General features: G+C 41.6%; 1 protein-coding gene across 5 annotated transcripts; it reads left to right on the top strand.

Moving 5' to 3' along the window:
• LOC115795594 (5'-AMP-activated protein kinase subunit gamma-2-like) lies at positions 1–27,845 on the top strand. 5 transcript variants are annotated; one of them, XM_030751575.1, is made up of 17 exons: positions 1–68; positions 147–237; positions 1,608–1,673; positions 3,356–3,614; positions 12,550–12,788; positions 15,021–15,072; positions 17,214–17,320; positions 21,751–21,832; positions 22,131–22,189; positions 22,271–22,316; positions 23,130–23,184; positions 23,274–23,400; positions 23,790–23,955; positions 24,051–24,088; positions 24,199–24,345; positions 24,435–24,528; positions 25,692–27,845. In XM_030751575.1, the coding sequence occupies exons 1-17, from the start codon at positions 1–3 to the stop codon at positions 25,721–25,723; spliced, it is 1,728 nt and encodes a 575-aa protein (XP_030607435.1). In that variant the 3' UTR covers positions 25,724–27,845. The 5 variants fall into 5 exon arrangements, with proteins under 5 accessions (XP_030607435.1, XP_030607430.1, XP_030607431.1 ...); XM_030751570.1 differs by having other exon boundaries at positions 4–237; XM_030751571.1 differs by lacking the exons at positions 1–68; positions 147–237; positions 1,608–1,673; positions 3,356–3,614 and adding an exon at positions 6,756–7,062.
• Positions 27,846–27,875: the final 30 nt, after the last annotated feature.

Here is a 27,875-nt window from a genome sequence, read left to right on the forward strand (position 1 = left end):
ATGAGGCAGCTCCTCAGTGTTGTCGTAGCTGAAGGGAAGGTGGAGGCGGCTGTAGACGGCGTGCAGACGCGATATACACCAGTTATTCAGTACACTTTGTTATTATTATTTTTTGTTTGTTTGATTTAGGTGTTTCTCGTTTGCAGAAAAAAAATGGGAAGCACGGTGATGGAGTCCAGCAAAGGAAGCTCAAAGAAAATACCAAAGAAGAGGAGAAGTCTGCGGATTAACATGCCAGTGAGTCGGTGAAGTATAAAATAATTTGGCTAGTTTCCGAGACTTTGTTTTTTTTTTTTAATGAGCATTTCGGGGGGGATGAAACTTTTAGTGGTCTTTAGCCGATTTCGGTGCATCGTAGGCTGGGAGCGCACGCGACCCAGAAGAGCGTGCGTGATTGACAGCTGTCTCTGTGTTAGGACCTGGTTAATCTGTCCTGGTGGCATGCCGCTGAGCATGCTTTTCATTCGCTAAAACCGTCCCGACAAACACTTAGGAAAGCATTTTGTCGCCTTTACATTGAGCATGTGCAGCAGTTCAACCTTTATTGTGATTGTAGCCAACTCCCTTGTTGGGGCTGCAACTACTGTTTACATATCTTGTTAAAAATATTTTGCCAATAATTTTGGGGGGGAATCCCATGACAGAGTCCCTGGTGAGATCTTGTTTTTCTCATGCAAACCCAACATATTCAGTTTACTCTGGGAGGGGAAAAGAAAAAGCAGGAGATGACATTGCCAATCTGCTACAGGCCTATAGTTGCCTCTTGTTTATCAAACTGGGTAATAAATATCTGTAGTTGTGTAATTATTTGCTGCACAAGCCCCATAAAAACTGAATATTATTGCAGGAGACTTTATAGCTTGATTGTACCTCTTGTTTCAAAACATCTTAATGTCACTGTGTCCAGATAAACTATTTATCTCCTCCATGCATGGATGCATTTTTTTATTAGATGATCCCTATCAGATCCAGTGTACTGCAATTAGCGTGAATAGTTTTATTTCCTGGTTACAATGTTCTTCAGTATATTATAATCTGCTTGAGAAAAGTGCGCAATTTCAATTTTCACGATGCACTCCTGTGCAGCTTTATAGGCTGGAAAAAAAAAAAAAAAAACCTCCCCAGTATGAAGTAAGCCTTATGAATGCAGCACTGTTTCTGTGGCTAATGCTCAAGTGTTAGATGTTGGAGCTTTCCATCGCTATGTGAAGTTCCCCATTCTAAACATGGTGGAAATTCTATTACAGCTGTATAAAAAAAAATAACACTGCAGCTCTGCAAACTCGCCTAATTAGGTCCATGCAGTTAAACTGCCTTTCTGCAGCAACATGCATGGGAACATCTGCCTGAATTGGAATGTTAAACCCAACCCTCGGTATGGGGAAGAAGAGTTTTAGCTTTCATTGTCCTGGAGAAGTTTCCGCAGTGGTGAAACATGTTTACCTTCTTTTCGAGTGGCACAATAAAAACCCAAAGCAGGTGGGGTTAACCTATTTGGTTTCACCTAGAGCAGACAAAAGGACCAACACTGACAGTTTTGCTTATGTTTGTTGTATTTCCGAGGAAGTTTGCTTTATCCCTGACACTCAGATCTCTTTTATGTGCAGGATTTTGGGGCGTTTACTGCCCCTCAAGTGGAGACAAGTGGCTCGACCAAAAGCGGAGCCCACACGGTACATTTTTAAAGACTTTTGTGAAAAGATTCATTCGCCTGCCAGCTGTTTGTTTTCTTGAGCTCGCTTTTCTTGCCACATATCTATCTACTCATTAAATGTGGGTTTGTGAGAGCAAAATATTAGACAAGGTCATCTCTCCAGTTCTGCCAACCCACATTGGCTTACAGTAACATTACTCCCACAGTGTCCAGGCATAGCACCATCACATACAGGAAATTGATTTTTTTCTAAAAGAAAGCACTCTCTTCCTACTGTCTCCCCCAGCTGATTTGAATAGGAATTATCATCCGCGTCTCATATCGGCCAAAATACATATTTTAGTTTTACCTCAGTAATTTTTGTGCAGTGCAGATAAAAAGCTGCATTGTCTTGTGTTTTGCAAGATCAGATCTGTAGCCACCCTGATAGCTGCTTCACTTGCCTTAACAAGCTCTTGCACAATGAAAGGGTGAGATTTGTTGGCAAACAACAACGATGGGTGTGTGCTCACAGACAGTTACAGGATTGGTTTGTATAAAAATGTGTCTATGGAGTAGGACCAGCCCTTAGCATATAGCATAACAAACCTTCCTCTTGATTTCTTCTTCTTTTTCTTGAATTCTAGTATTAATATTAGACATCTTTTTATTTCCTTTAAGACAGCAGTGTTTCCTTTTTTTCTCCCCTTCCTCCATAACATGCAGTTTATCTGTTTTTGTTGGGAGTAATTATTCTCCCAGCACTGTTACCACAACACCCCTGTTGCATTTTACTGTTTTCAGTAATAACAGCCCCTGAGAAAGAGAACCCTGTGTATAATCGAATGCTCCATTGTAGGGTGGGAGCCCACAAACGGTTAAAAGATTTGTTGTTGGCACATCCAGAGCAGGCAGCCATCAGCAGTGGGAGGAGGCTCTTTCTGTCTGCAGCTAGATTGGCTGCCATCTCTCGTGTTTTGTTTTGGTACGGGCACAGCAAAGAGAGAAGGATTTCTCCGTCTGTTTACATGATACCGACCTTGCAAAGGCAGACTCATAAACACAGAAGGCCTAACTGAAAAATATTGTTACCGCAGTTTAAGTAAGAGAAGTGCTGACTGTCTGATAGTGGATGTTATGGTGTCCTTACTGATTTGTCATTTCCCATGGTACTCCCCGTAACATACTGCACAGCATACCATGGTGTGTGCATGTAATGGCAACATCAGAGAAAGCCAGGTAGATTTTGCATGTTAAGGAACAGTGCTGTGCAAAATGAATTTTGCAAAAAATAAACAAACATTCATGCATCACTTTTTTCCCCCAATTGCCTGGTTAAGAAAGTGTCCTGATCAGTATTTTTAGCCTTCATAGTGTCTGTTACCACAACTGCATCATGATCAAACATGTGCATTATTGCACCTTGCAAATGAAACTTATCGTACTGCTCTTTAAGGGACACCAGAAACTGTTACAACATGGTAAACTAAACAAAACTTGTATTTAAAAAGAAAAAAAAGGAGAAGTGACAAAAGAAATGCAATCAGCAGATGTCATTTCACAATAAATCTCTTCACTACATTTGCTTATTCAATACAGCCCTTTGCTTTGCTCTGCAGCCTCTTGCCAGCTCACATAACAGTGGTTACACACTAAACGTAAACTGTGCAACTGCAGATGTGCATAAATAAATAAATCGTCTACCTTCTTATTATCTCTCAGGGAGAGCGGCTCATTCGTTCAGCCAGCCCCACCAAAGGAGGTTCTGCGAAGATCCCGGTCAGTGCTACATTGCCCCCGTGTCCCCAGTCCGCTCCGGTACAATCAAAGCCAAATTCAGGTTCCCCCAAAAGCATCTTCCCCTATCCTTCCCATCAGAACTCACCCAAGTCCCCTCGTCGACTGAGCTTCAGCGGCATCTTCCGGTCGTCATCCGGTTCTCCCTCCTCAAGCATCAAAATCTTTTCCAGAACCAGAAGAGGTAAGTAGAAGTGCTCACACCGCACTGCACTGCTCAGTCATAATAAACATGCTTGCTGTTCATGAACCTATTGTCTGCACCTCTATTTAGTAGTTTTATTATTGCATGCAAATAAATGAGCAAATATTTGACGTCATCTTGTAATGACTCAGTTTAGGTTAATTTGGGCAGCAGTAAAGATCTAAGAGGAAAACACTTGTAAAGGAAGTAAGACACAATAGATGAAACTGTCATTTCAAAGATTATTTGGGTTTCCTGCTGTATGTACAAGGTAAAACCCCCACACAAGAACCCGTGTCTGCATTTTCAGTTCATTAGTTCAGATCTCTTACTGCTTGTCACAGAAATATTATAAAACGTGGCCATGTCAGTTCACCTCAGGACAGAGCAGAGTTCAGTCAGGTGAGGTGCAATATTTATTTTGTCACACCAGAGAATGTCACACAAAACTGTGCACTCTTTTTGCTGCCTGACTGGTTTCAGTGCAGCTTTAATGTTCATGATCGCAGATCTAGGGCATCTTCTTGTACATAAATAGGAGAGAAATCAGCCAAAAAAAAAAAAAGCAGTCACCTGTATTAATTAGACTCCCTCTCTCTGGCTCTGTTCACTGATCCACTACCTCTCCCTGTATCAGCTGCAATGCTGAATATTTTGTAGCAATAAGGAAGTGGATGTCTTGGTTTTCTCTGAGTAGAGATAGAAAAATTCACTTCTTTGTTTTGTGCCGCTGTGCAGCCAACAAAGTCACGAGTCTTGTCAGACAGTTGGCCACTAGTCAGACATTCTTTACAATCTTGTCACTGATGTTAACAACTTTCTCTAGGAAAAGGAAATAGTTGGCTTTGGTTATCATCAGAATTAAGTTATCATCCCACAAGATTAAGCAGTGCATTGTGAAGGCAGTCTGTTATATTGGGTTACAAGCTTGGCATCCTGCAGTTTGGAGTCGAGCCATAGTACACGCATTACAACTCATTAGTCTCATAATGGTAATACTGGTATGCACAAATGAGTAAAAATGAAACGGACTACGCAGAAAAGGCCTCGTTTCATGAGGACCAGACTTGACTGGTGCATTTTCAGCTCGTGTGTCTCCATGTTTTTGGTAAAACCCTGCCTGGTCTACATGGAAACAGCCCTGCTGGAAGCGAGCATCAAACAGCTAAAAGGATGAGTCATTGATTTTTTGGCGCGTGCAAGTGCCCATTCTTTTCTGTTTCCTTGCAGAGGGTCAGTTTGGCAGAGCTGCTGGAATAGCTCTGTTAGAGCCCAGACCGTAAAAGTCAGTGTGCTCCGTTTCCTCTGGAGATTGTTATTGATGGTAACAGGCACCAAAACACAGCCCAACTGCTATACCCCTCTCATGCCAGTTACTAATGATTAGTATTGTAAGAAGTGGTTTGAGGCAAAGCATACTTCTTGCTCACCAGTGATGTGGCTTTAGATTATTGGTGACTTATAGTGACAAAGTACTTAAAGCAAAATATAAAGCAACTGAGTGGGCGCATGATCTATTCACTTTATTCTTTTTTTTTTTTTTTGTCAGATGTTTTTGTAGTAACTTCAGTTTTGCCACAAGGGTGCGCTGAAGGCATAGTTCGTCTTGATTTGGCTTTCAAACCCGGTGGTAATAAAGCTGTGGTTCTCTTGTCACCTCTATATTATTGCCACATTTGTAAATAAAGAAGTATTTTTGCATACTTCTGTGTGCTCCCTAGCATGATCATTTACATATATTATTCATCAGGCTACATTTCTTCAAGTTTTGGTGAACTTATAGCTTCATTTGCTCCAAATATGATTAGAATGCTTCCTCTTTCCCTGCTGGTCTAAATATGTGTTTTCACATTGCCTGGACATTGTCAGTCTCTCACTGCTCAAGGCAACTGTATCGCTTTTATAGCCTTATCTGGAAGTGACCAGACTCTCAGGAGCTCCTCACACAGCCATGCAGGTTTTTTTTTTTTTCCACTCCTCTTACTCTCTCTGTTGCCACTGTGGGCTTTGTGTTGTCAGTAAATAAAGGAAGTAGGGAGTTTCTAAATGCAGGCCTTACAAGGGCACAATGACTTTATGAACTAACAAATTTGATCAAAGCACTTTCACTGCTTTATAGTTCTGAAGCTTAACAAGGTTCAAACTGGCTTGAAATCACTGAATTTTTTTCTCAGTTCAGTGACAGCTTTAGTGGCTTCATTCAGTGGCTGTTAGGTGTTGATCACTGATATCTAAAATTCATACTAGCCATTGACCCAGTGAGCAGATTGGAACACTTGCATAACATGTTAATTGAGATCTGTACTGGGCATGCTTTAGCTAATGTGAGCAGCAAAGACTCAGCCATCTGTTAAGGTAGGAGGGGGGTATTGAATGGAAGCTTTCTGATCAGCTGACAGAACATGGGATGTCCCCCTGCTGTCATCTGATGGGGGCTGGCCTCAGCAGTCTTAAATGTCAGGCAGCCAAAAGTTACAACTGCCTATACAAGATGACAGTGGTGCTTATCTTCCAGCACTTTATTAGCAGTCCCTGGTGATGTTGAACATCAAATTTAGAATTTTTTATAAGGGAACCTTGAGGTTGTGTTTTCCTGACTCTGTTACATTGTGTTAAGACGGAGTGAAACAGATGTTCCTGTGCTGAATTTACTCTGCGAGCAGAGGGAGGGCAGTAGATGGGAGGCGGGTAGATGTGCAGTCCGAGCCAATCGGTGGGGTCTCCTTTACAGACTGGCATCCTTTTACAGGCTGCTGACACCAGTGCTATATTAAAGTAACATCACCCACAGCTGCACCTGACAATTTACAGCACTGACACTCCCGAGAGGGGGGAAGGCACTGAAGTCTGTCACAGTTGTGATTTGCATCACTCGCAAATGGGAACATTTCTTTGCTGAGGCTTGGTGGAATTTACTGCTTTTTATACTCTCTTCTGTTGACTGTATGAGCTGCACGCTGCTTCCTGCTGGCTCTGTTTTTTTTTTTTTTTTTTTTAATGAATATGCTATCTTAGCTTGTACTTGTTATTTGCTGTGATTGCGTGATTTTGTTCAGAACTAGAGAGCTGCCTCCAAAAATTGTAATGCGCAACGTCACAGAACAGCTGAGATTTGTTTTTCTCACCCCGTAGTTATATTTCTTATCCACTCACTGAAGGCATCCAGCTTCCAGAGGACCAACTCCTCCTTAAAGGACAGCTTCAAAGACAATCAGCTGGATATATTTTTACCTGTACAACTTTGTTCATCTAGCAAATGGAGTGACTCTTACCTGGGGCAGTTTTTGGGGCTCATTTTGTGATGCGGATGGTCATGGTCAAATTTAACTTAGAGCCCACAACCCACTGTGTTCCATGAAGAGGTTTGGCAGCCTGAGGAGAAGCAAGAAACGGAAGGAGCAAGATGGGCTAGGAGGGAGGCATCAGTCCGAGGCGTCCTGTCTGTCTGGTAATGTGCTGTGCTCTTCTCCTGCTGCATTTGGCCTTTGTTGCCTGTAAAATTCCCTACAGTATTATAGTAATAGTTTTGGGGGTGGGGGTGGGGTTTGCAGCTAAAGATGATTAGAACCTAGAAAGACATTAGAAATAATTTCCTCAAACACTTAATTTTCTTATTATTGTCTCGTTTTGGTATTTAAAAGTCAGAAAATAATGAAAAAGTGCTATCAGGATTTAAATGTCTCTGTAAATATCCTTAACATTGACCATTCAGAGCAGTTTTTTTTTCTTTTAGTCTATATATGTATGTGTAATTATTAAATGCTGTTTCTTATAGCCACTAGAGCCTCTCCTGGTAGCTGATTTCACAAAAGCATACCATGCATTTGTGCTAAATAACTGGACGCAGGTCAACAGTGGTGAAGTTATATATGAGGGTCTGACGTGGTGTCAGCGCTTAGCAATCCCTTTGCTAAATTCATATACATGCACATACTGCACTGTGGTTGATTCATACTGTCGCCCTCTGATAATTTAGTGATGGAGGGGTATGTTTTATAGCTTTAAGGTCATAAAGGGGACCCATTATGGACATTTCTAGTTCTATGTTTTTATTCCTAAAGAATAGCTTTGGTTAGCAATGGTGCAGTCTCTTGGTTCATTCACTGCCTGAAACTATCTATTCGAGCTTGATTCATCCTCCCTTTAAACTAACTTTGCTCTCATTGGATACCCCTCAGAAAGTTTCAGCAGCAGGTGGGTGGGTGGGTCTCTTGTGTTCACTGCCAAATCTGTGTATGTATGTATGTATGTATGAATATATATTTGGATATCTGACATCGTACAGATCAAAGAATAGGGAAAAAAAACCCAAAAAACATTGACCTTGTTTAATGCTAGCGTCCTCCATTGTAATAATGCAACAATAGATTCAATAATAAGGAAAAGTTTAATAGTTCCATTTTAATAAGGTGGAAAAGCAAAAGTTATACATATTTATTTTATTGTGATCCTGTCATTATGGCATAATGGAGCAATTTATAGGTACTCAGTTTATTATAGCATCACGTCATTGCCCTTATTTCTGTCCCATATCCAAAGGGAGTTCAGAGTAGCTGCTCCATTTGGAACACTTTATTAAAACACTGAGGAAGCATTTCAGCCTAAGCAGGGATAATCAGAATAATCACACCAGGCTCAGTCTTTTTGGACTTTTCCTTAGGTGCGTGTGGATTATCTGCACATAGCTCATATAAGTAAAGCACTGAGGGTAGTTTTTTGTGGTGTTCAAGTGGCGCTTTATCGCAAACTTCACAGCTCCTGATTTAGAGCCAGTCTGACCTCGGTTGAGTAGACAAGAGGAGCAGAGTCCTGTCATAATGGTGCATGACCATATGTGGCTGTATGCAGTTCACTGTGGGCAGTATACAAGGTGGCGACACCACCATAGGTCCTTTGACTCTGAGCCTCTATACTGTGGAAGATGAAACCATGTCACTCATATTATTCACTGCACCCTTTAGGAGGCTGACATCTGCATGCAAAAAATTAGTCACAGCGAATTAGACACCAGTTTGCTACTCAGTAATGCTGTGTACATCAGTTTGCTCTGTCAGTGCTCATTTAAATGTTAAAACTTGAGTTTACACACTTGAGATTTTAATAATCCACCGAAGACCTCGAGATGAATCCATCTTGTTTCAGGTATTTTAGCATACCTAGAAAATTAATTTAATCCCTTGTGGCCAGTTAGTGTCATGACTGCAATATTTTCCAATCATTCCCCCCAAGCATCTCTACAGACACAGGTATTTACAGTTTACACTTAAAGAAGACAGTAACTATGAATCTTGGTATTTATTGTATTTTGGGTGTCTGCTTTTATGACCATTAATTAATTAATTAATCTTTGCATTAAGTGAGAGATTTATGCAAAGAATTATTACATATTGCTTGTTTGCTTGTTTTTGTGGAGCCCCTCTTACCCTCCCAGAATATCCAGCTTACAATTGGCTTTTTTTTTTAAATTGTATTTGGAATTATTATGTAATTTATTAATCAAGAAGTTGCTGATTATGATACTGGAAATAGAACAAGGCGCCAATTTGACCAATTCTTTCACCTTTGAAAATTTCAAATTCACTTTAGGGCTCTGATTAGAAATCTTTGTCACGATCAGTCTGATAACTCAGAGTGGGCAGGCTGTAGAGCGTTAGGAGGTTAAAAATAATGAAAAATGTCATCAGGATTTTGTAAATCAAGAGATTACATCTTTTCATTTCTCTTTTTGTCTAATTTGCAAACCCAAAAACTATTAAATTTATTACAACATAAAACAAAGAGCATATCCTCATAATTTAGATGCTGGAATGAGATAGATTAGTTGAAAGATTAGTTGAAAATATTTTCGACTAATCCCTAAATTGTTGCATTAATTAATTGATTCTAATAATCCTTAATTCAAAGAGGAGCATACTGCTGTGATAAGGAATTGGCACTTAAATTATCAGGCTTAAGAGAGAGATGACAAATTGCTGCTGCTTTTATCTAACCACATATAGATTTTCACTTTAAGATTCACTTTGAAACAAAGTACGGCATTGCTTCTTTGTTTTTTTTTTTCCTGTTTGTTTTTTATAAAGTTAGATAGACTGCTTGCAGCAAGGCATCTATTTCCTGTTTCCTGGGCTTGGACTAACTGCCCCCTATTAACTGGGCTAAAAAGAAGGCTCCCAACCCTGCTGTTATCTGCTCCTGTGGAATGTGCCACAACAGCGTGGCTAAAATAAGAAGGCCACACAGCGGAAGCAGGGCACACCAGAGAGGGCCAGTGCACACCAACCAAAATGTCAGGAGATAGCGTGGAGTGTGCTTGGGCAGACCAAGGAAAACCATTAACTTGAAACATAACTTTAGTTAATTATTACCAGTATTGTTTTTTGATTATGGTGTATGTTATTATTAACAGAAGCATAAAAGTTGTTGGTCGGAAAATAGTTTTGGTTACAATTTCTTTTTTGTTTGTTTGTTTTTAAGGGTAAAGTAACAAGATCACAGTGACGGCAATATAGAGACTTTAAATGTGACTCACTCGGGAGTACAGCTTACTAACCTTTCAGTGATCCAGCTTTTATTTCCTAGGAATATTTAAATATAAATTCTGACTAAGTCGAGCCTGATTCTTTCTGAAACTGGGCATTGGTAATAACCCTTCTGGACATCCCATGTTGTAGGCCTTGTAATCTGAACCGTTTATTCCACATCATCCATGTCACTCATAGTCTGGTCTCAGAAATATGTCACTGGGATGAAGCCAGTGCAGCGTGAGGGTCGCATGTCACCCTGCGTAAGATTGTGGCGCCTGAGGTGAAAGCGTGTGTTGGGGCTGTCATGTGACATACACCTACAATCTGACACTTTAGCAGGAGGAGCTACGTCACAGGCAGCTGACTCGTAGAATGAAGCTGTGTCTAATATGGCCGCTTATGTTGTAATGAGCCTTATGATCGAGGGAGACAAAGAACAAAAGGAGGATCATCCCCCCCCCCCCCCCCCCCCCCCCCCCCCCCATACCCACTCCTGTTACTTTATTAGGTACATCATACAAGCACTAAGTTGGACATCCTTTTATCTTCAAAACAGATTTAACAAGAAACATACTGGAAACGTTCCTCTGAATTTTTAGTTCATATTAACAAGATAGCATCAAACAGTAGCTGCACATTTGTCACCTGTCATTTCACCACATCCCAAAGGTGCTCTGCTGTATTGGGATCTGGTGACCGTGGAGGCCATTTGAGTACAGTGAACTCATTGTTATGTTCAAGAAACCAGTTTGAGATGATTTGAGCTTTGTGACACGGCAGGTTATCCTGCTGGAGGCAGGCATCACAAGATGGATACGCTGTGGTCATAAAGGGATGGACATGACCATTTTCACTCAGAGAACTGAAGCTCACTGGATATTTTCTCTTTTCCGGACCATTCTCTGTAAACTCCAGAGATGGTTGTGTGGGAAAATCCCAGCAGATCAGCAGTTTCTGAAATACCCAGACCAGCCCATCTGGCACCAACAACAATGGTATGCTCAAAGTCACTTAAATCACTTTTCCTCCACATTCTGATGCTCATTTTGAACTTCAGCAGGTCATCTTGACCACGCCTACATGCCTAAATGCAATGAGTTGCTGTCAAGTGATTGGCTGATTAGATATTTGTATTAATGAGCAGTTGAACAAGAGTACCTGCTGAAGTGGCTGGTGAGTGTAGATCTGCTCGGTGAAGCTGAGCTGTGGACTGCCTTCAAAGGATTTTTTTTTTTCCATTAACATTGAGAAGGCTGCAGATGTCAGCAGCTGTCAGTTCACGTCACATAAAGAACATGCCACAGGTCCAGTTACAGCTTTGAGTTAGTGGTTACAGACACAGCTACTTAACTAGTGAATTTGAATGGACAGCTTTTGGACTCGCTCAGGATTCGAGCCTTCCCTCTCAGCACGGCACGGCTGACCTGAAGCGTCTCTAACTCAGAGTGAGGATGGAAAATTTTTAACACCAAATACACTAAACAGGTGGAGTTTCAGATGGACTCTCAAAAACAAACAGCTTTTTGCGCCCACACAGGTGTTTCTGCTTCTTGCTAATTAGGCTTCAGCTGGACTGTAATTAGATCCCACACGGTCCCGAGAGAATGTCTGATACGACAGAAGAAGTGAAACCCACAAACACCACCGCAGCTTTTGTTTGTTTGTAAATGGATAATTCAGGCTTCATAAACTTGTGTAGGTTTTTTTTTTTTAATTATTTTAGTATGATGTAAGTGTTTTATGTTTAAACAATATTTATAATGAAGGCTCAATCAAACCTGGATATTTTCATCCACATTTGATCAATTGGCATTTATATAACACTTTTCTAGTCTTAGTGACCACTCAAAGTGCTTTAGACTACAAGTCATATTTAACCATACATTCACACTTCAGTTCACTCACATATATGGCCTATTTAGAGTCTTTGGACTGTGATGTTAAGCTTTTATAGTTCACTTATCTCCTTTCTCAGTTTTCATGCTATTGTTATATTTTTTCTTAAATTTTCAAAATGATTACTCTCATTTGTCTATTAAAGCTAAAATATATTGCTACGATACTGGCTTTAATGTAACCCAGTTTTATAGCTGTCTATGAAACTGTGATTTTTCTAGAGCTAATGTATCCTTAGCTATGAGCATGGGCACCGAAGCTTTATCTCAGTCTCTGTGTTGTTTCTCAGCTCACAGGAATCTCCTAGTTCAGATAGTATTTGCTCCTGTTATTTTGCACATGATGGTGTTGATGGCATCTGCAGCAGCCACAACTCTGGCATCTCAGTCTCCACCAGCTAAGCGTCATCAATCAGCGCCACGTCTCGGTGTTGCTGAAAGCGCAGTATGGATTGACATCCAGAGAAACAAGAGATAAGTTGAGATATCTATTCTGGACTCTGTATCTCTCTGCAGCCTCTGGACTCGCTACACCACCCGCCACCCCAACCCAGGCATCTAGCCAACCAGTGTTCACCCAGGAGGCCCAGCAGAGTGGCCCCAGCCCTGAACGCCTGGAGCAAAGCTCTCACTCTCACTCTCGCTCCCGCTCTCTTTCCACACCTCCGGACACGGGACAGCGCCTCAGCCTTCCTTCTGCTAAACCCCCAATCTCTTCTTCGAACCCCGCACCACCTTATTCTACCTCACAACAAGTGAGTCACACTGGGGGATAAAAGTCTATTTTAAGAGTTTCTGTTTGACTCCGGGCAGTTTGGTCAGTGCCTCTGAAATTTAACTGATAAATAAATGGAAGTTAGTCAGATAGTCTGGTGCATGTTCCTGCACCAAAATAAACAAAACCTAAGCATAGCTTGTGTATAGCATCTCAAGTCTCCACATACCCTTAAGATGATGTTTATGGAGCAGAGATTTAATTAATGATGTTATAACTATACAAGTTGTAAGTGTGGAGGGAGCGCTACAAGTTCACAGGCATTGACTGAACTGTGTCAGGAGTTATGATTTAACTGCATGAAATATTTGTTTACCTCTAAAACAAGTCTTCTGAACTGCATCCTCCTTCCTTGCAGGTAAACTATCTTTTGCAACAAAAAGACTCCATGGGACGCTGATAACTATTTTTTTCCTTAGTGGCTTACAATGCCCGCTGTCCATGAGTCATGTGCTTTGTTTACTCAGAGTCATGAGTTTATGTGGAAAGTGGTGTACAGAAGGCAGAGATGCAAATCCGTTTAATTCAGGTTCGTTTTTCCTCAAGCATTGCTTTTGCGTCAGCAGGTCTTTGTTTGTACCATAAGCTCTGAGCTGCTGTAGCTGCAGAGGAGAAGGTGTAAATATTGTCTTGACATTTAAGCCATAACTCAAACAGCTTTCAGTGTCAGCTAAGCCACTGCATAATTGACTGTAACCGGAAAAACAGCTGAGAACAAGTTCAGTCGTTGTCACAAGACTTTTCACTGAAGGTTTATTTGGATTCCGGCAGTCTGCCTCTGGATTTGATACCAGCTAGAGACGAATTACTTCATGACTCTGCTGCGCTGTTTTAATGAATAATTATCTGAAGACCTGTCTCCTTTGAGTGATTGTGGATTCTAGCCAACAAGGGTAAATCAATATTTCATCACCAGTGTTGTATACTGTTGATATTAACACCCAGGGACACATGACTGCAGTTGCAGAGCGATGAGCTGGTTCTGGTGCAGGTCAGCTTCCTCCGTCATACCTCGGGGGGGAGCTTTGCAAAATAATCTAAAGTTGTAGTTTACATTTTGGCCAGAAGTGGTTAAATTCGTGGATCATTGTGTGCCTGCTTCCCTGTAGTTTTGCTTTAACACAAAAGCAGGGCCTGCTGCGATGCAGCAGCCTGAGATTTATGAAAGTGCAGGGGTAGTTTTTTGGCGAGAGAAGCGCTGTGTCACCATTGCAGGGCTATACTGGGGACTGTTGAGCATCCCCGGGCAGGTATGCGGAGGCTTTCTCATAGTGCTGCAGTGGCTTGGGAACGTGGGAACGTGCTTGCAAATTAGGAGACAGGGGAAATCAGGTATCAACAAGCACGCTCTGATTATGCAAATATCTCAGCATGACACAGCATATTTCACGCTGGCAATGCCTCTGTGTTGTGTGGGAGAAGCAATCAGCACAATCTGCATGCCATATTCTCAGGCTGTTAGTACAAGGCCCCAAAGAGTTGTTTTAGTTGATCTCAGCCATGTGTCTCGTTATGTCTGAAGAAATGAACTCTGTGGATGTGACAAGGAATCCCCAGCTTCTTGCTGCTAAGCAACACAAGGGATTTCCTTATATGGCGAAGCACCCAGGTTGCTCTGCATGGAGGGGTGTGTCCTGAGCGCACGGTGCTTCCTGCTTTCACCCCCACTCCCCCCCACCACCCACCCCACGCTTCGTGCGAGACTGTTGTGGTGAGTTTAGCAGATTGAGGCTTTAACAATAAATTCGGCCGATTCGTTGCAGTTGGATTACTGCTCACACGTCTGTTTAGTGGCTGTATGAGCAGCATTGGCTTTCACTACTGCAGCGAATGGATCGGGACTGTTCCACTGCGAGTTTTAAGGGGGTGTGTGTGTGTGTTTAATGTTTGCCGCTGAAGTTGTATCTACTCGGCGCGAAGGTTTTTTTTTTTTTTTGTCACGTTACCTGCGTATTTTTAGCGGACCTGTTGTAGGTTTATGTAATCAGTACAACCTGGGGGGTCGCACGTCGTTGTTTTGGTGTTTTGCGCACCGCACTCGGTGCGATCACAGTCTCCTGGGGCCGCTGGGGGAAAGTCGGCGTCGCTGCTGCACTCTCAAAATTTACAGCAAAGTTTTTTTGGTGTGTTTGTGTCTTACGCTGGTGTGTGGTGGTGACGTGAGGATTTGCTGCGCTCCTCACTGCGAACTTGTGCCTTTTCTCTCTCCTAGGTCTACGGTTTATTCGAAGGCATGCTGGAGAAACTTGAACTAGACGACGATGGTAAGTTACCCTCTGCGATATCTGTTGACCCAGTCCTTTCCTTTTTTTTTTGTGCTACCTTCAACGCATTTAGTCCTGGCTTAATATATGAAGGTGATCAAGATGTTGGGGGATTCAGATGAATGTACCAGGCTAAAAAACTCAGAGTGAAATCCGTTTTTAAAGAGCCTGTTCGCAGTGCGCGGCGCATGTGTGGACCTGTCCATAGAGATCCAGCTATTCATCCGCTCTGAATTGTGTCAGAAATCCGAGTGATTCCCTCCACAGGCTCCACTACTGGTGTGTTGTTAAAAACAGATATGTTTTTAATGTCTCCGGCTAATTACTGGTTTAAATGAGTGTTGCGGCAGCGTTGACGAATGCGCATACTATTGCAATGCTGAAGAGACCACTCTAAAACACAGAGATGTTTATTGGGGTAATCAAAGGTTACACACATTGTCTTCAAACCATGTGGGTAAGGCTGTATTTGGAAACGTATGGCATCTGCTAATCGACTTGAAATATTAAAAAACAAAACATCTGAATATTGTTTTTGGTGACACCTAAACAGATAAAGCTAAATTTCTGAAACTGATATAATTTCCATGTTCTTACATAATACATTAAATCATTCATGAGCTTTTTATTAAACTAATCAGTGCATTTTCTGCATTTCACCACAACATGTTGCAAGGATCTTTTTTTTCCCCGCAGTACTTTCCTCTCCATGTTTTCCCAGTGTTTGTGTACTTCTCTATGTTTAAAGCACAATTATCTCTAAGATTGAGCGCTAAAGTGGCTGTAAGTGGTTCAGTCCCGTAATGGTTGTTTAGGGTGGGTGTGTTGTTGTTGTTGTTTCCAAGTTCTCATTTTATACTCCCTGTGAGATCTCTCCTTCCTCTCAAACTGTGGTGTATGGAAAATAAAATATTACTTCTGTAGTTATCATCTAAATATTTACTATTAGCTGACAATGACGAGTGCTGGAGATGTTTTTAGAATCTTTTTTTTTTTTTTTAGTAGAAATACCACTAAAACACAACGAAAACACCTCACTACACATAAACTATATTACTGGCAAATTGTAGTAAATGATCAAAAGTAAAAAATATTAATTATGCAGAAAAAATGTTCCCTATCACTGTTATATGGATTAATATTACTTATGCGGTTTGAGCTTGATCTCATTTTAAACACTTTATCTTCCATTTAATCTAAAGTACTGCATAATCTATAAAATTGCATTTTTGTAATACAGCTGTCCTGTGTGGACCACAGATCTTTAAATAAATAGCTTTTAATGAGCTCAGAAACACAGGCATACATCTTGATTTTCAAAAAGTATATTAAATCCATCTGTCCATTCATTCTGCTTATCCGATTCAGGGGCACGTGGGGGTGGAGGGGGTGCTGGAGCCTTCAACTTTATTTTTATTAAACCAGACGCTGTAGGAGCTGACATCCACTCTCCATCATCGGAACTTTCTTTGCTGAAGGGCTAAAGGCCTTATTAAAGACCTTTTCCACACTACACTTGAGCTCCTCTAGATTACACACATTGACCAAGGTGGTTACTAAGAGGAAACCTATGACGATGAATCACAGAAGCTCATTTACTTGCTAATGCTAACTCTGTTTACACACAAAGTGCTGCTCGTAACTGATCTCAGAGCCGTGAAAGCACAGCCAGCGGCAGCTTGTCTCACATGCTAGTCTCGCTTTGCTAGTCTCTCATCAGTTTCCCATCAAAGACCTGAGGTTTATCCACAATGCGCAGGTGCAAACAACCAGAAAAATAGTTGTTGGCCTCTCAGCTTGACAAGCTCAAGCCATTTTAACAGGATATGAAATGCCCATGAAATCCAAATGCTACAGAGGCATGCAGAGTTAAGCCTGCCTCCAGAGACAAAAGCCAACTGTGGCCACAAGATGGCCATAATGTTAAGGATGGATGTAAACAGGCACGAAAGAAGCATTATGATGGAAGGCTGTTTGAGATGAAAGGAGAGAGATTGCTTTCACTTACACATCAATTAAAACGTACCAATTTTTAGATTTCACTAAACAAGCACTGCTTGCCTTGCTTGCTTCGATGGAATGCCACTGCTCTGAAAGTATCTTCCTGCTTCTTTTTTTTTTCTCTTTATTTTCTTTTACAGCTGCTGAACCTGAGAGTGATATTTACATGCGCTTTATGAAATCCCACAAGTGCTATGATATCGTCCCCACAAGCTCCAAGTTGGTTGTGTTTGACACAGCACTCCAAGTAAGCATTATAAAACTTAGCACAAAACGTAAGGAAATTTTGTGTCTGGTTTATTATTTCTTTGTTGTAACAATGCTTCTTGGCAATAAATCTTAAACTACTGGAAAGCTGTTTATTTTCCCTTAAATGGTGCCACATTTGTAAAGAAAATGCATTTGTGAGTTGAGCAAGCAGAGTTGAGTATGTGGGTTGTACCCACGAAAATCTCTGCCAACGCCAAATGGCTTATTCTGCTACTGACTCTTGTTTGATGTCGTTTATTGGATTGAAGTCTGAAGAAACAAGACACATTGGCAACTAAACAATTTATTAATTTAACAAACAGGGGCCTCAGCAGCATGTGGAAGAACCATACACAGCCACAACAGCCTGGCACCTCCTCTTAATGCTGGTCACCAGCTTGATCAGAATCAGAATCAGAATCAGAATCAGAAGGTTTTTATTGCCATATGGGTGAACAGGTTCACAGCATTAGGAAATTGCTGCGGTACTTCGTGCTTACAGAAAGAAACAAATAAGTATAAAAACTATAAGACAATATACAAGTATACAAATTGCAAATATACAGAGATATTAGAGCTATAACTATAGCACAATATTACAAAATTACAAAATATACAGTGCAGAGACTAATTAAAAGATAGAAGAATGTAGACTATATTCCACTAATATGTACATCAGTGCAGTCAGACAGGTGCATAGACATAGGGTCATCAGCGTTTGTGGAGGGTGGTGGTAACAGTCTTAGGGTAATTGTTCATGAGTCCAACAGCAGAGGGGAAGAAACTGTTCTTATGGCGGGAGGTTCTGGTCCGTATGGACCGTAGCCTCCTGCCTGAGGGGAGAGGGTCAAAAAGTCTGTGCCCAGGGTGAGAGTGGTCGGCTGTGATCCGACCTGCACGCCCCAGTGTCCTGGAGGTGTACAGGTCCTGGAGAGATGGGAGGTTACAGCCAATCACCTTCTCAGCAGAGTGCACAACGCGCTGTAGTCTCTGTTTGTCCCTAGTGGTGGCTCCAGCGTACCACACAGTGATGGAGGAGGTGAGGATGGACTCAATGATGGCAGTATAGAACTGCACCATGGTCCTTGCTGGCAAGTTGAATTTCTTCAACTGCCGCAGGAAGTACATCCTCTGCTGGGCCTTTTTGATGACAGAGGTGATGGTGGGCTCCCACTTGAGGTCCTGGGTGATGGTAGTTCCCAGGAAGCGAGAAGAGTCCACTGTGGTGATGGGGGTGTCAGTCAGGATGATGGAGGGTAGAGGGGCTGTGTGCTTCCTAAAGTCCACTATAATCTCCACTGTCTTCTGGGCGTTCAGTACCAGGTTATTGTGGCTGCACCAGGACGCCAGACGTTTGACCTCCATCCTGTAGGCCGACTCGTCCCCGTCTGAGATGAGTCCGATGAGAGTCATGTCGTCTGCAAACTTAATAAGCTTGACAGACTGGTGGGCAGAGGTGCAGCAGTTGGTATACAGGGAGAAGAGCAGAGGAGAGAGGACACAGCCCTGAGGAGTGCCAGTGCTGATGGTCCGGGAGTCCGAGACATTCTTCCCCAGCCTCACGTGCTGCTTCCTGTTCGTCAGGAAGTCAGTGATCCACCTGCAGATGGGATCAGGCACGTTCATCTGGGACAGCTTTTCTTGGAGGAGATCAGGGATGATGGTGTTGAAGGCAGAGCTGAAGTCCACAAACAGGATCCTGGCGTAGGTTCCCTGGGAGTCCAGATGCTGTAGGATGAAGTGCAGAGTCAGGTTGATGGCGTCGTCCACAGACCTGTTGGCTCTGTAGGCAAACTGCAGGGGGTCCAGAAGGGGGGCTGTGAGGGACTTGAGGTGGGACAGCACCAGACGCTCAAATGACTTCATGACCACAGAAGTCAGTGCCACAGGTCTGTAGTCATTTAGTCCAGTGATCCTTGGCTTCTTGGGGACAGGAACAATGGTAGCGGTTTTAAAGCAGACAGGCACGTGGCAAGCCTCCAGTGAGGAGTTGAAGATGTTCGTGAACAATGGGGCAAGCTCGTTAGCACAGTGTCTCAGTGTGGCAGGTGAGACACCATCTGGACCTGGAGCTTTGCGAGCTTTGACACTCCTGAACTGCTTTAGCACCTGGTCCTCCTCCTCACACTGCTGTGGGTTGGTGTCTCATTCTTCCACCAGCATTTGTTGCAAGTCAGCCAATGTGCACCAACAGCACGCCCAAGCTCATTCCACAAGTGTTCTCTCCAAATTCTGGAGGTTCAGTGGGATTGACACTATCATCTCAGTATCTCTCTGCATTCAGATTGCCTCCACTGATGACAAGCCTGATTGTCAGCAGCTGGGGTACCAGAAGCTCCAAACAAGTCAATAGCAGAATAAGCTGTTTGGCACTGGCATAGGAGAGTTGGCCAGTTTTGAGTGCAACCCACATGCTCAACTCTGCTACTCAACCCACAAATGTGGAACCATTTAAGGGGAAATAAACAGGCTCTCCAACCGTATAAGATTTATTACCAAGAAGCATTGTTACAACAAAGAAATAATTGACCAAACACATATTTCCTGACTTTTTGTGCTAAGTTTATATTCTCTATATACTCTTTGTGTGACACTTAAACATGCCTAACAGTGAGATGTGAGCCCACTCATTTTGTGACCATGTACTACAGTGTTATATGTGATGAAGTCCTTTTGATGGCAGACAATGCTGTTAGGACTTCTTTTTTTTTCAGTTTGAAAACTGAAGCAGGCACTCAGCCAAAGTTAATGTTCAATAAACTGAGCTGAAGTATTTTACCTCTCAGCAATTTCTGTGAAGTGGTTGATGAAATTGTCATAAAGCTGTTAAACACTAATCCCGACACTCTTTGACGTGTAGATCTTTAACCACTAAATGCACTGAAGCAAAGCATTAAGAATGCTTATCTAAAAATAAAGGAAAACTGATGCCATTGAAAGCTACACTACACAAGTGATTGAGTATTTTTTCTACTCAGCACAACGATGATACAGAGGGCTGCGATTCAGGATTACTTTTCATTTATCTAATCTTGTTAAAGTGTTTGGAGAGCTCTTCGTGACATTTCAAGATGTCTTGTTTTTGGAGTGATTGTTGACAAAACCTAAAAAAATCTATACTCTCTAGCCACTTCATTAGGTACACCTATTCAACGGCTTGTCAATGCAAATATCTAAGCGGCCAATCACATCAAAGCACCTGAGTGCCTTTAGGCATGTAGACATGGTCAAGATGACCTGCTGAAGTTCAAACTGACTTGGAACATGACATTGTAGTTAGGGCCAGGCAGGCTAGTCTGAGTATTTCAGAAACTGCTGATCCACTGGGATTTTCCCACACAATCATCTGAAGGGTTTACAGAGAATGGTCTTAAAAAGAGAAAATGTCCAGTGAGCGGCAGTTCTCTGGGGGAAAATGACTTGTTGATGCCAGAAGTCAGAGGAGAACAGCCAAACTACTTTGAGCTGATAGGAAAACAACAGTAACCACTCGTTAGAACCAAAGTATGCAGAAGAGCATCTGTGAACGCACAACACGTTAAACCTAGAAGCAGATGAGTAACTGCTCAAGCAGCAGAAGTCCACAGCTATTTATGTTAGCTAAGAACAGGAAACTGAGGCTACAACTCAAACAGACTCACCAAAATTGGACAACAGAATATTGGAACAACGTTGCCTGGTCCGATGAGTCTCAATTTCTGCTACAATATTTAGATGGTATGGTCAGAATTTGGCATAAAAATGAAAACATGGATCCATCCTGCCTTAGATCAACAGTTCAGGCTGGTGTGCGGGATATTTTCTTGGCGCACTTTGCACTCCTTAGTACCAAATGAGTATTGTTTAAACACGACAGCCTACCTGAGTAGTCTGACCATCTCCATCCCGTTACGACCACAGCATATCCAGCTTCCAGCAGGATAACGCACCATGTCACAAAGCTCAAGTCATCTCAAGCTGGTTTCTTAAACATGACACCGTACTCAAATGACCTCCACAATCACCATATCTTAATCCAGTTGAGCACCTTTGGGATGTGGTGGAATGGGAGACTCACATCATGGATACACAACTGTCAAAATTCCAGAGGAATGTTTCCAGCACCTCGGTGAATGTATGACATGAAGAATTAGGGCAGTTCTGAAGGCCAAAGGGGGTCTGACCTAATACTAGGGAGGTGTAACTAATGAAATGGCCTTTGAGAGTACATTGATTTGTGATGGATGCCGACTCCTAAAAGTTCACAAAATGATAAACTGAATGTTAACCGTCTGCACTTTAATCTTGCGTACAGTAGAATCAGAAAGAAATGGGCAGGTTCCAACCCTTGGATTTTTTTTAGTTTATTCTGCTGCCATGTATCATTTCTGCTCCAGAAAGTTAGTTAGTTTTGTATGAACTAGTCTTGACATTTCAACTGTTTGTCAGGTTAAGAAAGCATTCTTCGCCTTGGTAGCCAATGGTGTGCGGGCTGCTCCATTATGGGACACAGAGAAGCAAAGCTTTGTGGGTAAGAAAGTTGACACATGGCCTCTCATATTGTAAATAAAATATAGTTTATTGAAGGAACTGATGTTGGTTTTTTTTGTTTGTTTTTTTTAAATTTGTTTTTTCTATTTAAAAGCATCTCTGTGATTTATTCAAACTCAGTCTGTGATGAATTATGAATGCCAAGTCAGTGTGAGAATAAAGCAGTGGTGTGTTGCTTGAACCACGCCCTTATAAGCACCGTCTGTACCCAGCTGCACGCTGGCTCAGTGCTGTGTGTTCTTCATAGATTGTGTTTTTAATGCCTGTTTTCATTGCAGGAATGCTGACGATCACAGATTTCATCATCATACTACACAGATACTATAAGTCACCGATGGTAGGTCCACCTCACAGACCGGGCTTGTGAGATTCGCCTCAAGTTCCACCAAGAATTAGTTTTCTTTTTGTTCTCTTTCAGGTGCAAATTTATGAATTAGAGGAACATAAGCTTGAGACGTGGAGAGGTAAGTGCTGTGTTCTTATGGTGCATGGATACTGTAAGGGTTTCTTTTAAATTTTACCCCCCAAAATTGAAAAGATAATTAAATTAAAGGTAAAAAAATCCAAAAACATAAGAGGCTGAAAGAATGTTGTTTCTTTGTTTGGGAGTGTGTAAAAGCTTTAAAAAAAAAAAAAAAAAAAGTCAGTGTGGCATATGAGAAAATTCCACTAGACCCAAAAGTATTTGTACTTGGTTTGTATCCAGCGTGACACACTGGTGATAACATGAACAGACATGAACAAGTGCCAAGATAATAATGGCATTTTGGAAAATTAAAACCTCATACACCAAATGATATTCACTGTATTCAGTGATGTCAAACTTTCCACTAGAAAGAATAACATACAGTCCTGTGGAAATGAAAGTTTTCACAGGACTGTAAGCAGTCATGTGGAAAACCTATTTACATCCTTACTGCATTCATAGGAATTAAGAGGGAAAGTAGAAGCCGGGTGCTGCTACTCAAATGCACTTGATTAATTGATCATAGCAAGTGTGAGCACCTCCTATAAAAGCAGAATTTTTATCAGTGTGCTGGTCTGGAGCATTCAGTTGTGTGTTAACTCAATGGCACAATTGTCCCAGCAAATTGCCCCCAAAGGCAGCCGGTGCAGCGCTCAGAGAAACTGCCAAAAACCCAAAACTGACATCTCAGACTCTACAGACCCCAGTTAAATGTTAAATTTCAGTTTATTTTTATTATTTATTTGTTTCTTTGTTTAAATTAAGGGGGTGGGGTGTAAGCTACCATTTATTTATTTTTCATCCCGCACAGAGGTTTACCTTCAAGCAACATTCAAACCTCTGGTGAACATATCACCAGATGCAAGGTATGCTTTCGTGTGTGTGTGTGTGTGTCGTCTTACATATTTGTGAGTGAGAACATTTTTGTTGTGACTAACGTTCGCTGTGCTTGCAGCCTGTTTGACGCGGTCTACACGCTCATCAAAAACAAAATTCACCGCCTGCCTGTCATCGACCCCGTTACAGGGAATGCACTTTATATTCTCACACACAAGAGGATCCTCAAGTTCCTCCAGCTCTTTGTGAGTCCAACACATCAACTTGCATTAGCATGCATAACATCCACATGGTTTATTTATTTATTGTTTATTTATATAGGTACAAGTGGGAAGGGACTTAAGATGGGCTTTTAAACCACGTACACAAATCGACAAGGAACACACCCAATTTTTTAAACAAGTATTTAAAAAAAAAACACAAATCAGAACATAACAAAATATAGCTAGAACAAGGCACAAACTGATAACATATTGTGAAGACTGGGGACCTTCAAGGTGGTTCCTCTGTCTTGGCTCACTTTCATTTAACTGGCTCCCCCTAGTGGTCAATGTGGAAGTTAATAAAAAAAAGTCAGATGAGTTGTTTTGTGACGTCTTCCTGCCTCTTCACTATGTGTGTTTGTGTGTCTCAGATGTGTGAGATACCAAAGCCAGCTTTTATGAAGCAGACTCTTGGTGAGCTGGGCATTGGAACATACCATGACATTGCTTTCATCCACCCAGACACACCCATCATCAAAGCTCTCAACATCTTTGTGGAGCGGCGAGTGTCTGCTTTGCCTGTGGTGGATGACTCGGGTGAGATGACAAACTGAAGTACTAGCATTTTGCACCTTATTAATGCAACATAATCAGCTTTATATTTAGTAGATTTTTTTTTTCTTCTCTTACAGGCAAAGTTGTGGATATTTACTCCAAGTTTGATGTCATTGTAAGTTTAAAAATTCCATTTTTTCCTTTTGAAGAGACAAAATATCACAGCTGTACTAGAGTATGCTTTTTTGTGTGTGTGTGTGTGTGTGTGTGTGTTTTTATGGATAGAACTTGGCTGCCGAGAAGACGTACAACAATCTGGACATTTCAGTGACCCAGGCTCTGAAACATCGCTCTCAGTACTTCGAAGGAGTTATGAAGTGCCATAAAATGGAAACCGTGGAGACCATTGTGGACAGGATAGTCAAAGCTGAAGTGAGTCACCGAGACAATGCATTCAGTACCTCAGAAGTAGCCTCACTGCTGATTTCCAGCTCATCAGTAACTATGCGTTGTTGTGCCAGGTGCATCGGTTGGTGGTCGTGGACGAGCGCTCCAGTATTGAGGGCATCGTTTCCCTGTCGGACATCCTTCAGGCCCTGGTGCTCAGTCCTGCAGGTATAGATGCTCAGCATTGCTAGCACCAACTCCCCCTCTGTCCTGGACCCCCCGAGCTCTCTCTTCCCCACCTGCCCTGTAACCCTGCCCCAGGTAGGAATCGCGCTTGTTTGGCTCGCAGCTGGCTGTCGCCTGTAGCTGGCTATGAAGAGGCATGGTGGCCATCTGTCTGATGTCCTGTTTGTCCTGCTGGGTGCGGCTTTGTGCGTCAGTGTTGTGTAGATTTTTGTGTTTGGACAAAACTTCTGTCATCCTCTGTCAGGCAAAGAAATCATAGATGCGTAAACTTGCACCCAGTTCTTGAACAAAATCTCTGCTCTCTGTGTAAAGTAAATGTGCAAGTGGGATAAAGGGAATCTCCATTAACAAAAAGTCCACATTAGTATCACACTGGAATTTGTTACACTTGTTACCGTAATTTTGGAAAGGACTTTCCACTGTGGTCCATTTTCCAAATGTTCGCTGCACAGTAAATCATTATGTGCTTCATTCAAAGACTTTGTATTATATCTGTTCTGCTCTGCTGGTGTTTGGCTTGTTTGGCCTGCAGCAAGCTCTACTTTGATGTGAAGTACACTGAGCATTGATATGCTTGAAAGAAAAAAAAAAATAACACGCTTGCGCAATTTTATTTTTTGGTGTGGTTTGTTCAGATTATAACTCCCATCAGATAAGAGTTGGTGCAAAGTGCTGCAAAGAAACCTTGCACACAGGCATTCGTAACCTCATAAATTCTGTTTTTCAACCCAGTGCTTATTGACGTGTCTATATCATTATATATATATATATATATCGGTGCACGGACACAACATGAATCTAGTGAAGCTGTTTCAGGTTCTTCTGAGTTTAAACAAAGTCTAGTGGGGCAGATGCGGAATAATAAATATAGATTTGATAAAACAGGAAGTTCAGTGTAACAGTGAGCCGAATTGTGCTCACACCTACTTTTATTGACCTTGGTGTAACTTGGCTGCAGTGTGAAGTGGTTGTTAAAATTCCAGCCATTTGTATCATGCCTAATTCTAAAGATCAAAAAGAATCTAAGCATTTAATTAGGGTTTAAACTCTTGTCCTATCTCTACTGCAATATTTATACTTCTTTTCCCTGTTAATTCATAATTTGTGCTTTTTTTTTTTTCTTTTCTTCTTCTTCTTCTCCCCAGATACCTGTAAGGAGGAGAACGTGACTGAATGAAAAGTGGATGCATCAGCTTTAAGTGGAGATGTGGTGGGAGTAATTAAATTGAAACATTAAGGTAGGGAGTGGCTGAGTGGAGCCAGGCTGAAGGTCCCAGAGACCCCTGAAACCAGTGCACTATAAAGGCTTGGAATCCAAAGAGCTAGACTGCTGAGTGAAGTGGACTTCTGCACAGAAGATAGTTTTTCTGCATTTCTTCTTCATTTGTTTTTAACACAGATCAGATGCGCACACGTTAAGAGTGTAGGCAACAATCGGCCGCAACATTAAAACCACCGATGGAGGAGGAAGTAAATATTGAGTGCGGTGTAATGCAGTGTTCTGCTGGGTTCCTGGTATTCATGAGATCCAGAACATTCCTTGCTTGATGATTCTATTAAAGTAAGATTGATTGTACTCTAAATTAGAAAAGGCAAGAATGCATCATAGATAAGTGTTTTTAATTTTCTTAAAATTAGAAGTGGGATTGGTGAGATTAAATGTAATTTTTTGCATGTTATTTCTGCTTAGGCCATTCTCTAGTGAGCGGAGCAATTCACAAAAATGCATGAGGAACCTGCAGTTATTATCCTGTGCATGCTTGTTGTTTAATGAGACCATGCTGTGCAGACTTGGGTTATGTTGAAATTGATTTGTAGTTTCGGCAAAAAAAAAAAAAAAAAAAGTGCCACATGTGCTCAATGATGCACTTTTGGTGCTTTTTTTCCCCCCAGATGTCTCATATTAATTGAAACATCCTGTAGTCATGTATCAACCAACCAAACATTTTTGTAAACCAAACCATCTCTGACCCCAAGTTAAAAATGCTAAACAGCTTCTAAATTTCCGAGATCCCAATCCGATCAATCACCCCTGGGGAGCACAGGTATGACCCCGATGCCCCCATTGTATCATGCCAGACAGGACACCCAACGGTCCTGTCTCTATTCCCCAGCGGGCTGCCGCTGTCTTGGTGGTGTGATGGAGACCTACCAACAATATCGGGTCGGTGGTTTTTATGTTGTGGCCGACCCCTGTTAACACACTGAGACGCACACTGTCACAAAGACAAAAATCCATTACGGTCTCTTTCTGGGGAAAGTTTGGAAAAGTCAACACGGGTTCTAAAGCATTTGGACTTCAGTGTTTCAGGTTGTGTGGCTACAATCATGCTGCTGTCATCACGAGATGTAAGTCATGTTTTGCACCTTGTGGAAAACTTAGTGTAGGAGGGTGACCGTTAACCGATGCAGATTATTTGGTGTGGTAGCAAAAAATACACATCACCTACAAATGTGGCCACTTTAATGCCATTTAAAGAAAGTGTTCGCCAGTGCCAATGCAGACTTGCTCCACGCCCAATGTTTATTTGTGCCTTTTATTTCCTCCTCCCTGCATAAGTTTGTGTTGTCAAATGAGTGCAATGATGAGTATGAATGTGTAATGTTGAAGCAGAGGGCAAATTGTACCTTCTGCTTCAGAGATGTGCATTAATTTGGTTGGTTTGGGGGCGGCATAAATTTAAAACTGTGTCAAAAGTGTCAAGAATTTCTGTTTAATCTCTTATTCATAAAAGAAACTCCTAAATCACATCAGCACTGTTAATGCACTGCTGAGAGGAAGATGCAACTGCACATTCACTAGTTGCTAGTGATCAATATGACTTAAGGGTGGATTTTATAATGGTAACACATGATTGGAAAAATGCCTTTTTTTTTTTTAAAAAGATGTTTGAAAGGCCTTTTTTGGGGGGGTTTATTTTTATTAAAAAAACAAACATTTTCAGTAGTTTTGATGCTTCAGATCATCTGATACAAACACTCACGTCGGTCTGGTTATCTCAGCTGTAGCCCTGCAGGACTCATCTCCATCTTTGACTGTAAATAGGATTGTTTTTGGGAAATGTGTCACAGAAAGCTTTATTTTTATGAACGCTGACGTGTTTAAAGAGAGACTGCAGTTTAATGTTATTTTTGTAAATATATTGTGGCAATATGTCTAGTTCAGAGAACCTTTGTAACGGATCAACATGTACTGTAAATGTGCAAGCATGAGAAACTACACTTCAGCAGTATGAATGTTCTTTCTTTTACTTTTTCTATTTTTCTGGCTGCAGAAAAATAAAGAGACACTGAATGTACTTTGACTACATTATCTTTTTTTCTCCCCC

This window comes from Archocentrus centrarchus, chromosome 17 (genome assembly GCF_007364275.1).
Source record: "Archocentrus centrarchus isolate MPI-CPG fArcCen1 chromosome 17, fArcCen1, whole genome shotgun sequence".
Taxonomy (NCBI): Eukaryota; Metazoa; Chordata; class Actinopteri; order Cichliformes; family Cichlidae; genus Archocentrus; species Archocentrus centrarchus.

What these genes read in the sequence shown, in the direction of transcription:
- LOC115795594 (XM_030751575.1), top strand. Translation starts at nt 1, where the DNA reads ATGAGGCAGCTCCTCAGTGTTGTCGTAGCTGAAGGGAAGGTGGAGGCG. An exon ending in CTTTTCCAGAACCAGAAGAG is followed by an intron (nt 3,615 to 12,549) that starts GTAAGTAGAAGT and finishes ATCTCTCTGCAG; the next exon opens with CCTCTGGACTCGCTACACCA. An exon ending in ACAGGATAGTCAAAGCTGAA is followed by an intron (nt 24,346 to 24,434) that starts GTGAGTCACCGA and finishes TTGTTGTGCCAG; the next exon opens with GTGCATCGGTTGGTGGTCGT.